Source organism: Lolium perenne, unplaced genomic scaffold (assembly GCF_019359855.2).
Source record: "Lolium perenne isolate Kyuss_39 unplaced genomic scaffold, Kyuss_2.0 unplaced39, whole genome shotgun sequence".
NCBI classification, from domain to species: domain Eukaryota; kingdom Viridiplantae; phylum Streptophyta; class Magnoliopsida; order Poales; family Poaceae; genus Lolium; species Lolium perenne.
In genome coordinates, this window is record NW_027248997.1 from 203383 (window position 1) to 219387 (window position 16005).

At 44.1% G+C, this 16005-nt stretch overlaps 1 protein-coding gene across 1 annotated transcript; it reads left to right on the forward strand.

Moving 5' to 3' along the window:
- Window positions 1-1611: 1611 nt before the first annotated feature.
- Window positions 1612-7433, forward strand: LOC139834339 (F-box protein At2g05970-like). Its single transcript, XM_071824825.1, has 2 exons — window positions 1612-2689; window positions 7414-7433. Exons 1-2 carry the CDS (start codon window positions 1612-1614, stop codon window positions 7431-7433), a joined length of 1098 nt encoding a protein of 365 aa, XP_071680926.1.
- Window positions 7434-16005: the final 8572 nt, after the last annotated feature.

A 16005-nucleotide genomic window follows, 5' to 3' on the forward strand; every position in this document is an offset into this window, starting at 1 on the left:
AGGTATTAATCCTAGTTGTATGTGGGTTTGATAGTGTATAAACCAACGTATACCCTAACTCTCTGTACCCTGTAGGTACACGGTCGTACACCCTTGTAACTTCTCCTATTACCGCTCCAACGCCCTAATCTACTTTCAGCTAGTTCTCTAGACCCGTCTTCTCTAACTGGTGCAACAAATATGTAAGAGCATCTTCACCGGCGCCCCCCTAAATAGGCACTGGCAGTGCCCTATCGGGGCCGCCGGCACGCCTTCCTCCATTTGGAGAAGGTTTCCCCACACCGGCGCACCCTAAACTTTGACCCCCAAAAAAGTTGAAAATTCGGAAACACGAAAGACGGCGGATTTCATTCGATTTCTGACGAGTTTGTACAAAAGTCTCACGAATTAAAAAAAAACTAGCGATTGAAGGCGATGTAGTCGCCGCCACCGTCGTCGTCCCCGGAGAACTCCCAGTCATCCTCCTATATTGGCTCCGGTGGTGGAGAAGGAGCGGCGGCAGCGAGGTCGACGAAATTGTCGTAGTCCTTGGCGGACTACAGCTCCGCCTCCCACGCGTTGTAGATCATCTGCCGGAAGTCCTCGTCGATGGAGTGGCCGACAAGGAGGTGCTGCCGGCCACCGGATCTCGACAAATCGGAGCGCGAGCTGCCCGACACCGCCCATCTTGGTGCAGGCACAGGCGACGGTGCCATACGCTGCGCCTGTGGGAAGTAGACGGGCCATCGAGATGCATCGACGTCGTACATCCGCGGGCGGTAACCGTACACCGCGAGTGTCCCGTCGACGTCGCGGCCATACCAACCAGGTCCAGCAGCCAGTGCGGTTGAACCGCCCGGCGTCAGGGCCGGCGGACCTAGCGACCTCGACGTCGAGCTTGTTCTGGAAGACGTGGTGCAAATCCGGGCTAGGGTTGGGAGGATTTGGGCGGAGACGACAGTGTCGACGAGGAGTTGAGAGGATTAAAGCAGTCGGAGTCATTGATGCCACACGGGGAGTTGGGCCACCTCCGTGTGTGCGTTCGTATGGCGTTTGGCGCCGTGTCTCTCTAACAAGCGTGGCCCACAGATGGAAATAAGAGGTGGCGCGAGGTGTCGGTACGCCCGATTCGCGCCGTCTGCGTAGAGGCTGGCACGGGGTTACCGGAGGTTTTATTGGGTTCGAAACCTCGCCGGTGCTTTATTGGGCGCGCCAAGCCCAATTTTATCGCCGGCTCTCAAATAACTATTGGGTTCGTTACTGAGATCCCGGTGGAGATGGTCTAACTCGCTGCTAAAACCAGACAAAAGTGTGCAATCTCTAACAATAAGTGTACACTACTGATATATATGCTGCATGCAACAAAATCCTGCACACCAACACTAACCTGTTCTGTCGCGTTGCAGTGGAGAGCGGGCCACCGGTGCAACGTCTTGAGGACGCAAGAAGAAACGCCATAATGACTTTCCATTTGTATCTCGCCGTGACAGCAAGCCCCCTGCTGGATCCATTCTTCCATTTCGGTTCCTGCTGGATCTAGTGTCTAGTCCTCCTCCCTGTCCATGGCGTAGTCCTCCTCCCTGTGACCTCCATCTCGATCTTTGTGGCCCACCAACCAACAACCTCTTCTCCATGGCGAAGCGGCAGCAGCTTGCCCCGAGCGGAACAAGCCAACAGGACTGCAGCAGCCGTCTTCCGCCGGAGCTCACGGAGCGCATCGGCGAGCTGCTCCCGTCTGGCCGCGAGGCGGCCGCCTTCCGCTCCGTCTGCTCCACGTGGCGCGCCGCGGTGCCCTTCTCGAGCTTCGCGCCGGTGGTGATGCTCCCATTCGATCCGCAGTCGTCCGACGGCGCCGTCCAATTTTACAGGGTGACAGATGGGGAGGTTTTCACCAAGAAACTGCCCGCTGTGCGTGGCAAGGCGCTCTGCGGCTCGTCGCACGGCTGGTTGGTGCTGGTGGACAAGGTCGCAGCCATGACGCTGCTCAACCCCTTCACGGGCGCCACCGCTGAACTACCGCCGCCGGGCGAGCAGATCAAGCTAGGCGCCGTCGTGCTGTCCTCGCCGCCCGGCACCGTTGGCTGCGTGGCCGTGGCGGCGATCGAGCGGTCGGTTATGGTCGCCTTCTGCCGCGTCGGGGTCGACCACGCGTGGTCACTTCTCGACACCAACCTAAAGTGCTGTGTCCACAGCATCGTCCACTGCCGCGGCCGGTTCGTGGCCATCGGCTGCGACGGGGAGATCTCCATCTTGGACGTCGCCAGCGCCGCAGTTCCCAACGCGACGCCGGTGCCATACTTCTGTTTCCCGGATCCTCTCATCATTCGCAGCTACCTGCAGGTGAACGGCGAGCTGCACGTCATCGGCAACGTCGTGCGAACGTCCCTCAGGGAGCGGACCATCACCTACCGCACCCGCGTCTACAAGTGCGACGTCTTCGCCGCCGGGACGCCCGTGTGGTCCAGGGTTACGAGCAACACCGATCTCACAATTTTCATGTCCAACAACTTCATGTCCAGCTTCGGTGGAGCAAGCGTCCCAGGCCTGGACTCCAATTCCCTCTGCTTCTCTGAGCATCTCTATGGCCGTCCGCACCATCAGCTCGAGATCATTAAAATTTCCAATGGCAGGTCACAGCTACTAGCTTATCATCCAAGGATTAAGGGCTCCGAGCCTCTCTGCTGGATTAAACCCAATCTGTGGCCAAAAGGTAAGACATTATTTCTGCTTATTCCAAGCTACTACTATATTATTTTCATTATTTACTATATTATTTTCATTAGGTAAAAGATCTTCTTAACTATATGTTCAATTTTGAGTATAGCCATTGCACTTTTTTTTGTGAATATCAATCTTGTGGGCATCTTTTGGTATTTACAATCAAATACATTGCACAAACAGTTTGTATACATGCCCCCGGCTGAAACAACCAATTGACAAGTTTAGATAACTCACTATTTTAACAATCATATGAGCTACTTATTAAAATATCCACGCCTTGTCTACCTTCACTACTGATATAAGGCTCTTAAGTCAACATATCTAAATGTGAATAAAAAGAGCACAGAAACAAAACATACAAGAAAAGAAATATACGTATGTAAAAGTGGACCATTGGCTGATGATTCGGAACTGTATTTATAAAATTGAAGACAGGTTTGAGATATAATATACCCTAAATATGATAACTAAAATAAATCAAAATTATTATTATTATTTAAAAATTTACTCGGAAGTACGTGTTGCTTAAGAAAGTAATACTTACAGAATTCTTAAATGTTAATGGAGCTTTTGGGTTGATCGTCACATTGTTGGTCTATCTTGGTACAAAATATTAACTATATGTTCATCTGCAGCTAGCATTAGTTCTCTGATAAATCATTCTCAATATCTGTTGTTGCCAGTGCACAGTTTTAGTATCAATCTTATGGGTACTTTCTTATGTTATTTAAACTCAAATGTATTGCACAAACCAGTTATTATCTACCCAAATCATTTGCATAAATCATTTTTGCATGCAATAGCAATATAATCAAATGTTTCATTTATATGCAAGTTCTCATTACCACTTCATGCAAAATGAATATTTGTACTATTGTTTGGTTCATGTCACAATAAAATAAAAGTATCCAGATGTGGATAATTGGTAGAGGAGCCACAGATTTATTTTTGAAATGGGAAGCCTCGCTCGAGATTTAAGTTTGACCCTTCATCAAATAATATAAAAATCATTCGAAAGGATTCTTTTGTTTATTTTTAATTTCACTACGAAGTACACAAGTCTTGCTAAAAAATACTCCTAGAATCCTTAATTCTTAATCTATCTTTCTGCTTAAACATGTATCATTCTTAGTGTATATATCTAGGTAAAAAATCTTAAATATAGATATTCATCAGCAACCTTAATTCTCTGACTAACATTGTCAATTTCTACATTAACTGAGAGTACATACATCGTAGAGGACTCATATGGCAGAGGAATCAGAGCCGTATTTATCAAATTGGAAGCAGCATACCCTACATAAATATAATATTTCTTTAAAATTTACTAAGTACGTCTTGCTAATGAAAATAACACTCCTAGAATTATTAAATGGTTATCTAGCTTTTCGGTTAAACATGTCACATTGTTGGTCTATCTAGGTCAAAAAATAACTATATATTCATAATCAACTTTAACTCTCCAATAAATCATTATATATTTCTATTGTAGCCAAAGCACAACTTTTTTGGGAATATCAATCATGTGGGCACTTTCTTTTGTTATTTAAGCTCAAGATGCATCGCACAAACCAATCTGTATCTACCCACTGAATCAACCATCAACAAGTTTGCATAAATCATTTCCGCATGCAATAGCCATATAATTAAATGGATCATTATATGCAAAATATCATTACCACTTCACACTAAATGATTATTCGTACTATTGTAGTTAAAATAAACAAATTATTGGTCTCGGGAAGAATTTAAATTTTAGATAGAGTGAGAGCTAGAGCGAGAGAGAGGGAGGGAGGGAACGAGAGAGGGGGAGAGAGATAGAGATCTGATATTGCTCACGTCGCATAATATCACCACCACACATGCATGGTATACAAAAGGTCTCTACACTTAGGAAAACTTATATCTATTCACTGTGTACTAGAGGGATATGCGCGCTTCGCCGTGCCGCCTACATGACGTTGCACATAGAATGATCCACTCGTACCGTTTTGATATAGGAACGTTTTGATATAGGACATAGTCGAGCGTAACATGTTTATGTTTCTAGTGATGGATTAATGGCACGGGTAGCTGATGTGGTAGCATGTCCCACTGGGATCCGAGGACTGTTCATCTAAACGAAGATATAATTCATCAAGAGAAAGGAGATAACTATCAATAAGTTGTCTCGAAAGGTATAATAGTAACATGGCGTGTTTAGTCTTTGCCTTAGAAAAACTTCATCTCATGCTTGGGAGAAACCTGAGAGCAATACTTATATGTATAGGCGAACAAATTTATTTATCCACACAAAGCTCTGAGTAAAAACAAACATATCAAAGCCACCAAGAGGAACATAGTCTATTTGTTATGACCTTTTGGCTTTTGGCAAGGAAACATCTTTGAAGGCAGATGCAACTAATGGACAAAGCAACATGCTGGCACAATAAAAATATGATACATCATCCATATTGCAAAAAAAAAAAACATGAAAATATCAACACTTACCATAAAAGCTGGCTTTGCGTCTGGGGAGATGACACGGGGACAATGTTATTCTTTATCAGACCGCGTAAACCAAAAATTAAATAGCCAGGTACATCAAAACATAACCAAACACGAATAATGATCGTTACATATAAAGGAGCATTGAATGAGTAACCTAAAAAAGAAGCATGGCCTCGCTTACACGCAACACAATTGCCTTTTATCAGATCATTTTCTCCCTGCCTCCTGCTCCGACACAGATGCCTTGACGCCTTTTTTTCCCTCCGCCTCCCATTATCCCAGCTTCGCCTGCTTCCGCTTTGTTTGGATGGTCCTTCAACCTTTTGAATTTTTTAACCATGTATATAACATTTTATCCCCTTATACCGCACAACATAAATCCCGCCTTTCATGAAAAAAAAATACTTCTAGGAATGTACTGAAGTTGACATCGTGGCATCACCGTGTTATTCAAATCAAACAAATTGCAACATCAAATTAGAAAAACATAAGATAGTCTTACACATAGTAATAGAAGCTATCACCAGTTGGAATTCCTTGAGAAACATGTTTAGTTCGAAGCACGGCTGCTAAAAACTAAATTTAGACATGTTGTGATATTGTACAAAAAATAAGAATATTCTTCAGAAGCGTGCATGTTGAAACAAAAAATAGAAGAATCGAAATTACTTTGGCAGAAAGAAAACAAAACTACTTGAAGACAATTGACATAAAACAAATGAATGTGTTTTGTTTTCTTACGCTGAGTAGTCCTGAGAGGTTGACGAAATAGAGATAAGAAGCATGGACAGAGAAAACAACATCCAGATCCAAGCTCTGAGCCTACTATGAAAATGACAACGGGAGAATGGAGCAAACGGAACCGCCACTTCGCCCTGCCTTTGATGACCCCTGATCATGTCGAAAGGAGAGGTGGCACTGCCAGCTGAGTACATTGCCACCTTCAAACCACCATATATGTAGAAACTATCAGGTACAGGAGGGTAAAATTCCCTGGAGTATGTTTTGGAAATACTATTATTGGACTCAGTACCTATGCAGGAGAACAACACTAACTAACCATGCTATGGAAACCACCATCTAAGCAGAAACTTTTCTCGCGTGCATTCGAATTTAAATAAACAAAATCAGATAAAATTAAGGCCCTAGTTGACTTACCACCTCTATCCCTGTAACTGGGGCCAATAATAACTGCCAATCCTCATAAAAATGGGTGGGACGGTAACAAAAGGTTATCGCTGGAGGCTAATCTAACGTACCGGAAACGCTACCTGCTAAGATCGAATGGCTGGCAAAGGGGGTACGTATGCATCTCAGTAGATGTACACATAACCTGACCTTGGGTTAGAGGTTCATTAGCCTTTTCAATGGCACGTAAGAGTGCCTTCCATACCACCACCATAGTGTTGAAGTGCCATGTGCGTTCTTCACAGGACTAGTTACACTGTCCATGTTATATACGTATTATAGAAGTATAAACGTCTTGTGTTCATGATCACGTGGGTGAAAAAATTAGATGGGTCATATTTGGCGGATAGACACCATAAATAGTTGGATCAATGCTATATGGTTAGTTGCTTATATATTCTTCATTTTGCTAATTTTATAGGGTTTGCATATTTTTCATGAAATCTCTATTTGTTTGGGTTCATTGTTACAAGGAACTACCTAAAATCCCACCTTTTAGTTTTATGTAAGGATAGTAGGTTGCCCTCATCATGGAATTACTGATGTGTCCCACCTAATCCAGATACACACAACTAACAAATATTTTTTCGATAAAGAACACTTTATTGACATGACTAACAAATATGGAAGCAACATTGTGTAATTGGGAAGGCGGCAGTCTTCCCCTCAGCTCACATGTGGCCAACTCTTCTGATCCATAGTATAAGGATAAAAATCCTACCATAATTATATTTCCATATAAAATCCCGTCACACGGATGTTCAGTTTGATCTTCAGTTTTGCTAAGACTAGAGGTTAGCTAATTGCCTGGATAAAATACCATGTTTCTCCTGCAACTCGCAACCAACCCCAGTGATCGCCACACCTGATCATTGTGCACTTTATCAAATTTCTACTCCCTAGAAAAATATTGAGTACCATATTTTTATTTTTGAACAATGTTAAATCGTACTTTCCTAGCGTTGCTATTGGACATGCAACAATACTTGTCCGTATTGACTTTCTTTGTATCTGAATGTTGCTTATTCTTTGCAGGGGCAAATGCTAATGCTTGAAACGGTGAAACATTGCTGGAATTTCCTTCCAAGCCTGATGTGTGATGCAATGAGAGTCACAGGCTAAATATTATTGTTGATTTGCAAATTATCATTCGGGCAGACATACTTATTCTTTTTCAGGACCAACATATCTTCATTTTAATTTATCTCTAGGTCATGAAGATCATTGGACAATTCGAATCATGTGAATTTTTTTGTATGCACCTATTATACAATCTAAGTATTTTTGTGTCAAGTGTAAGGATATTGTTATGCGAAATACTCCATGTGTTCCAAAATAATTGGTGTTTTATATTTGTTCTAAGTGAAAATTCTTTAAGTTTAGCCAAAATCTATAATATCTAAATTGGAGCAACCCACTAAGGGTATTTCTCTCAACATGCAAACCATCCACCTCATCAAGCTTCTCTAACCAATCCTAGCCTTCCACATCTTACAAAATCTACCACATCAACACATTGCCAAGTCTAGCATGTCAATTCAATGACATTCACATCACCATCTCAAATAATTAGCCTTACTATCAGTACTAGCAGGGATCCATTTCATATTCCACCGAAGCTCTAAGTGTGGTCCTATTTTCATGCCTTCTCGACTCCTCCATGCTGAGCTCCACTTCATCATGATTTATATTCTCATCCACTCCACTTCTTGATCCATTCAGTCTTTGTTGAATGAGCAAAGAACAGGAAACGCCCCCATTGTTAGTAGTAATCTTAAATAGACTGGTTGTTAGTTACATGCATAGGTTAGTGCAGCAGGGGCCGTTGTGATCTGTTGACGTTGGCCGCGTCGTGCGTGTAGGAGCGCGCTGTGCGTGCGGCAGAGCGTGCAGATCGGAAGCGAGCTGGTGAGTGCATGCGTGCGTGGGATAGTGGCCGAGGTGGGCAGCGTCGTGTGTGTGTGCACCTATGCTGAGCTAGCCTAGGTATAAATGAGGATGTGGGCATAGCCCAGTGGTTGGGGCCGCAGTGGCGCACCCCAACGACCAGAGTTCGAATCCTGTCAGGAACGAATTTTCGGAATTCTCACACCGAGATCCCGCTTCTACTATATCATTTAGTGTCTAGTTCCTCCTAGAACTAATTGATTTTTTTAGCCTGGGTATAAATACCCACCGTGTACTGCTCATCCAAGTACCAGAGTTAGCCATGTAGCCATTGTAAAGAAGAAGCGTTCGTGCGCCGGAAAACTTTGTGTCCACTGTTCTTCTTTCTTTCACCCCCGTTCGTGAGTGAGCTGAGAGATGGAGGAGAGGGTGCAGCCTCGGGCTGCACCAACACCCATTAGGTGAAGCCTCTTTCTCGCAGCTTTGGTTCAAGCTTGGTACAGATAGGTAGGAGCTTAGGTCCAAGACAAGCTGCCATGGAATTCCTCTTTCCGCTCACTCCCATGAATCTGAATTAATATAAGATCTCAGCTTTTGGCCGTTTGCCTTCCAATGTTTTACCCGAGAATTTCATGCATGTGACTGCAGTTCACGGGCGATAGACTGCAACCGCGGTGTGTTCGTCTTTTGTAGCTCCAGTTGATTTGGGGAACTATTCCTTTGTTGTGTATTTCTCCTCTCCTATTCGGTTCAACTACTTGCCTTCTTCCTTTCCTTCTTTTATCATGGCGTGTTGTGCCTGTTACTTGCATATTGCAACTAAAGGTCTTGGAAAATCTGCACTGTAGAAGGTAGAACGAGTGTATTGTGACTTGTGAGACTATAACGATCATTTTGAATTAGTCTTGAACAGCGACCCGCTGATTGTTTGTTCCTGCAGATCCAACTACCAATGAAGTGATGTTTTCAATATTGTGTATCTCTTCAGAATATGATAAAGTATTTATTCCGTCCTTGCGTGTGTTCTCAGTCAGTAATTAACAGAGATCAATGGCAACTAGAAAACGGTGATTCTCACTCCTTGTTCGTACTACAGCAGAATAGTGCAAGGTAAGATTCTTAACCATTTTATTTTACTACTTGCCTAAACTTTTGATGTACAACTTTCTTAACCTTTGTATTTCATATACGTTCAATTGTGTATATGTAGTATTTTCGAAATTGTGAGAGAAACGTTTCAGTTTACAATATGACCTATAGAGTATCACATTTTACTTTTTGAAAGATTGCTCTCATCCTTTTTGAAGAACAAACAAAAATGCTATTTTGAGTGATATTGCAAATCAGGATGATGCTAATTAGAGAGTCTTGCCATAACGATTTTTGTTTCCTGCGGTACATTATTTTTCTCCTCAATTAGTCTTGGTCCTACCTACAATGGCAGATTACTACAGAAAACTGGATTGCTATTGTATAATGGATGAATGCACAATTTACTTTATTTCCGCTGAATTTCAGGTGAGACGAGGCCCTGATTCCTACTATAATATGGGGGAATCAACAATTTTGAGCATCCACCTTATACCATTTTACCGACCAGTTGATTTGCTTGCTAAATGTTTTATTCCTATCATTGTTTATATACATCAGATTATAATCATTGTCAAAAGGTTTGATAGAATATATAAAATTAATAATTATCAGCCATATTTCATGGCTTTGTCCATATTATGAAACCAGCTGTTGAATACTTCTTCCAAACGCAACGACGAACTCATAGTTCTTCAAACTTCTCTTTGGTTTGTCTAACCTGCTCTGAAGTTGATATGTTCTAAACTTCACTAAATCAAAATATGTTGCTACTAATTCCCGCAGCAAGGCGCGGGTAATCATCTAGTTATAAAAACTAGCGGGGCATATGACAGATATATATATAGAATGATAATGACAGAGGTATACAAATCATTTGATGTGTCATGGTGGAAGTAGACTTAGTCGATCGCCATGGGAATTTACGTTGGAGGGGCAGCGATTGATAGGCGAAGTTAGGTTGTCCGTTTACACAGGTGGTCTTGGTGGTAGCATGCTGTCGATCGATGGAGGGATTTATGGTAGAGGGCAGGAACGGGTTAGAACGTCCAATAACATAGTCGCACCGCACCATGATGATAAAAGACAAAAAAAATACATCGATAATCACCTCCAGGCAGGAGGTAGGTTGGAGAAAAAATAGCGCGCTATTTCGACGTTGTAGCGGTGCTATAGCGTATTTAGAAGTTGAACGCTACACTATGCATAATTTGCTCGCTATGACGCTAATCTCGCTATTAGCAACGCTAAGCTCGCTATTTGTTGTAACGTTATAGCATTATAGCGCGTTAAAAAGTTATGGAACTAGCGGCAGCCCACGAGCCCCCGATTCCAACCTTGCTCAACTCAACCCCACATCGGCAACCAATCAGTCGCCACTTTCGACTTTCCAAGCATTGCGGCAGTGGCGGCTACAACAGTAGCGCCACTCTCCTCCAGCTATGTCTGGCCGCCTCCATGTGGTACGTCCCGATCAGAATCACCAGGAGGACATGCGCCTTATTCAGGAGGTTGATCTGGCGCCGTCATATCTAGTTTCATCCTTGTCGGTTCTCATCCAACTTGGTCAGAACCGGAAGGTATTTCAATAGTGGTAACCGTAGCCCGTAGACACCATGTTTAGGTTTATAGTTCTTAGTTCAGTTTAACTATGTACATCTTAGTTAAGTTTAGTTACGTAGTTCTTGTCTTCTTCATGCATGTCGCAGTGGCGCACCCCAATGACTAGAGTTCGAATCCTGTCAGGAACGAATTTCTGGAATTCTCACGCCGAGGTCCCGCTTCTACTATATCATTTAGTGTCTAGTTCCTCCTAGCACTAATTCATTTTTTTTGTCTTTATGAGAGGAAGGAAAAAAACGTGTTTGGTTAATTAGTTATGCATGTATTACTCTGGAAAAAAAATTAGCTAATGAAATCCTTGCTATACATGCTATATTTGTGAACTTTCTATTTTTTGTGAAAGGTTATTTTGAAAAATAGCATGATATTAACATGTTATAACTTGCATAGCGTTTAGAAAAGGATCATTCTATTTCATTTAGCGCGCTATTTTTTTTCCTTCGGTAGGCAAGCTCATGGTGTGAAAGGATGGACATGTCCGGGCTGTCAACGCCTTATCGTCAGCTTTTCCATGCGATAAGCCAGTGCAAATCATTTTAAATGATTCGTTTTTCATTTTTGTTAAGAAGATCTTGCGGGGACAAGTTTACTCCTGGAATTCTGAATTGTTAATAAAGCTTTTGGTTAAACATATCGCATTCTTAGTATATTAAGGTAAAAAATCATTTTCAATTACTGTCGTAGCCAATGCACATTTTTTTGTTAATAGAAATCATGTGTGGGCATATTCTTTTGTTATTCAAACTCAAATACATTGGACATACCAGTTTGTATTCACCCACTGAATCAAGCAATCTACAGGTTTGCCATACAATCTATTTTACAACACTATCCTCACCTTGTCTACCTTCAATACTTAAATAAGCCCCTTACATAACTCGCGATGTTCCCATAGCTAGAGCTCACGGATAAGATCTCCTACCTCCTGTGTAGCTATCATCGGCGGCCCCTAGCCATAGCCGCATATATCCCTCCTCCCTGGCATCCTTTGCCACGCCGCTGCCAGTGTCGGCGGTAGATCTACCCCACCTCCTTCTCCTCTAGCCGGGCCATCTCCATGGCTATCACTATTTCAAGATCTCAAGTGTGTAGATCTAGGCTAACTCACAAACTTGGAGGCTGCTTTGGCCATGGAGGTGTCGTCTCGCCTCAGCGGTGAGCTTGCAGAACATCGAGGCAATCGACACCGTCACCGTCCGTGGCTTCGATCTATGCCACTTGCTGGGATGCGCTCTGCCGCTGGCATGAGTCGCACATTGCAATCCTGCACAAGATCTACCAGTGTGGTCGATTCATGGCCATGGTCAACAACGTCCGTTTTGGATATGGTGCATGGATCCATTTTTGGTCCAAGGTGCTCTGATATGCGTCGTTTTCTTCCTCGATTAGGGGTCACCATTTGGTTGTGATCTTTGTGGTTGCATGTGTAGCGGTCCGGGAATGGGATTGGCTTGGCACGCGCATGTGGATCTTCTCTTCTAGGACACGAATAATGTTGGTTTCCAGTGCTGCGGAGTAACATCACCGAATGGTGTAAGGACGGAGCCCTTGTAGCAGGTGGCCTTCTGTGGGTTCCGGTAAGTTTCCTTGGCCAGGAAGATGGCGAGGTTATTTGCGTGGAAGATGGTGCTGGTCCAAAAATTGACAACGCGGTTCTTCGTTCTAGACCTAGGTGGCAGATTCTATGAACCCTTTCAATCTCGCCTCTGTGTGGTGCATCTAGGTGCGTATGAGGCATGTTGGTTGATGGGAGCGCTTGCGGTAGGTGGCCACTTTCCTAGCTGAAAGACTTGCCAGCGGTGGTGGTGGTGATGATGGTGACGCTCTCAATCATCATTTGCACCCTAGAAGCATCATCGTGGGGTTGTCCCTTCCACCTTTGCTTCATGTGAAAAGCTTGGTCTGGTCCGCTGGAACGAGCTGCGGCAATGCTTAGGCTTTGTTCCCTTCCTAGAGGATCCATCCTAAGAGCCTTGGTTCTTTTTGTCTAGTTTTTGTGGGTTCGTTATGGTGGATGTTTGTGGTGTTGGCTCATCATGTGTTGTGGCTGGCAGCAGTGGCTTGGCTTGGAACCCCTTCTGATGTGGTGGTCAAGTTTCTTGTTGCCATTTGGTACTCGGGGTGAGCTATCTGTCATTTGACGGTGCAGCTCCCTTTGAGCTAGGGCGAGCCGATGATGGATGGGTAGCAGTAGGACAATGGCTTGCCCTTTCGATGTAGATGAAGACCTATGTCCCAACGACTTGCTTCTCTCACTTGTTAGCTAGGCATTCGCTTCATCCAAAATCATCGAGCGCCCTGGTGGATGAGTATTTTGACATCTATAGGCTACAATTTTGTTTCTTCTTTAATGCATGTATTTGTGTTTGTTTCTCCGTCTACAATTCTTTCCAGCACCTTGGCGTGTGATTTTAATGTAAGCTGATTTTGCCAAATCCTATGCTTGTACTATGTGGCCGTTATGGCATTATTAATTTAATCCCGGGAGAAAGCATTTATAAAAAAAATCTCTTAAACCAACGTAGTTGCATGTGTTCTAATTGGCACGGAATAAAGTTCCCACATACATGTAAAGAATATAGAAACAAGGCAAAGTTGAAAAGAAATAAAAGTAGGTAGGCTCTTGGTAGAGGAATCGGGGCCATATTTATGAAATTGGAAGCTATGTTTGACATATAACAAGTTATAAAACTAAAAGGTATTAAAAATATATTTTTATATACCGTGAAACATTTTATTAAATTTTTGGATGGTTTTTTCTTTCATTTATAACTTATTATTTTTTTCTTGCACTTCAAAAGTTTAAGTAGTGTGTCCATACTCCATACTCACTTAAAAGATGAAGTTATAGAGCAATTAAGCACGGAAATACATATTTTCTTTTAAAATTTGTGTATGTCCATATTCACTTTAAAACTAAATTTGATAGAACAATTAAAAGCTTTAAAATATATATTTTCCAATTTTCTTTATCAGCATTATCTAACAAATGAAGAATAGGTATTTTTCTATCTTAATATTGTGTTTCTCTTATGAAATTTTATATTGTCTAGGCCTTACCATTAAAGCTTATTTAAGTGTAATCAGTGTACAAATCTGTCTTGTGTCGACACTTGAGGTTCTAATTTAGTTCCATGTGGCATTCTTGCTTCACCGGATGCTCTATTTTTTAGGCGCGGCAAAACAGCGCTCCACCGGACGCTGCGTTTTACACAGCGCGCTACCGCATAAACACAAATCTCACAAGCATCTATTCACATGAAGATCAAACACACACAAATAAAATCAACAATAAATAGTTCAATTATTATTACAACACAAATAACATCAACAATGAATAGTTGAAATGAATAAAATGGATGTCTAAATAACAATACAAGAAATATAACAAATGCAACAAATGGTAAAATATACTCAATTTGTTCATGAGAGTGGATTTGGTGACCGCGTGTATACGTGAGCACGCATCTATTACCGTTGGATTTGCTTTAAGATGCTGGTCTAACAAACGGAACCAAACGGCGTCAGGTCTATTTTTTCTGGCTGATGTCGAGCGCATCCGCACTGTCCCTGTCGCACACAGTAACCCGAGCTGGTATCCCAGCGATGGGAATAAAAATGGAGGAAGCGCATGTGGTCAAGTCATCTCAAGTGTGAAAGCTAATCCTACTTTTGTCATGTTGTACATATACTATTATCCACATCAAGTGTGACGGGCAGCCTAGGAGGCCTCCTCATGGATCTCATCCACATCGCCGCACGTCGTCTGCTGGCCGGAAGGCACCATCCTCATCCGCCGGGGTTCCGGATGGCCAACCACGGCGTCCCCAGCGGCGGAAGCACGGCGGCACCTTCCGCGCCTGCTGCTTCCGGGCGTGCGACTCCTGTGTTGTCCATCCTCAACATTGACCTCGCCGGCGGCCTGCAGGTGCTGCGGCGAGACGGACCAATCTGGAGGTGGTATGGGTGCGCCTGCTGGAGGGGACTCTCGTGGTGGCGCCGCCACCGGGGACCGAGCGCATGTCGCTCTGCTACTTCGCTTTGCTCGATTCTGGACCAAGGAGGCCGACATCAAGGCCACTGGTGCCAAGGTCGGGCTCGCCCGATTCCGTATCCCCAATTATCCATTGTAGGCTACACAGTAAATGCAATGATCCGTGATCGATCAGCCTATGAGTTCATCTGGCTGACTCGATTTGGTCGTTTATCTGGAGGGTGGCGTGGGATAGTGATGCAACAGTCGCCGCGCCGTCCGCGCGTGGGAACCAGCCACTTGCTAATGACCTCATTCTTGGGCAAATTAATCGAGCGGCTGTGTCACGAGCGGCGCCTCCGGCCTCGGCTCACCGCGAATCCACACGAGACGTTGAGGACGAGTGTGGCAGCGTCCGTTCCCCACCATCTCCGAGCTCACGATGTCCGCCATGGTTGTCTCCGCTGCTCTTCAATTGACGACGACGATTGTGAATTCACCCGGCGCTGCTCTCCAATGGAAGTCCCAAATTGCGGCGGTTCGGCGGCCATCGGAGTTGCAGAGGGAGCTGAGGGTGGAGGCGACCTGCTCGGGTTGGCCCGTTCGATTCCGGAGTTGCCGTGAATCCATCGACAGCGATCTACGGCGCGGGAACGAGGGGCACAACGGCGGCCGTCCCGCGCGCTGCTCCAGAATCGTTCGGTCTTGGCGCTGCTGCTCGAGGAGAAGTGGCTCGCGGGCGTGCTGGCGGCAGGGGCCGGCCGGAGGTGCGTCGGTCGATCATTGGATAAGGTTGTGCATCAACCTTTTTTTTAAGGAGATCAGCTTTCACGGACTGAGCCACGCCGTTAGACACGTGTCGATCATTGGATGCGTGCTCACGTATACACCCGGTCAGTAGGCTTCTTTCGATTTGTTCATTGTTGCCCGTGCTACTTCCACCACTCCTAGATATCAAGTTGAAGTTAATCATGCATTTCTCCTTGAAGAATGACATGATATGAGGAAATAAATTGGGCTAGTCTCTCTTCTCTTCTACGCACTTGGACGGGAAC

Excerpts from the sequence above, each read along its gene's own strand:
- LOC139834339 (XM_071824825.1), top strand. The coding sequence starts at position 1,612 with ATGGCGAAGCGGCAGCAGCTTGCCCCGAGCGGAACAAGCCAACAGGAC. Across the intron at positions 2,690-7,413 it reads ACCCAATCTGTGGCCAAAAG|GGGCAAATGCTAATGCTTGA; the intron begins GTAAGACATTAT and ends TATTCTTTGCAG.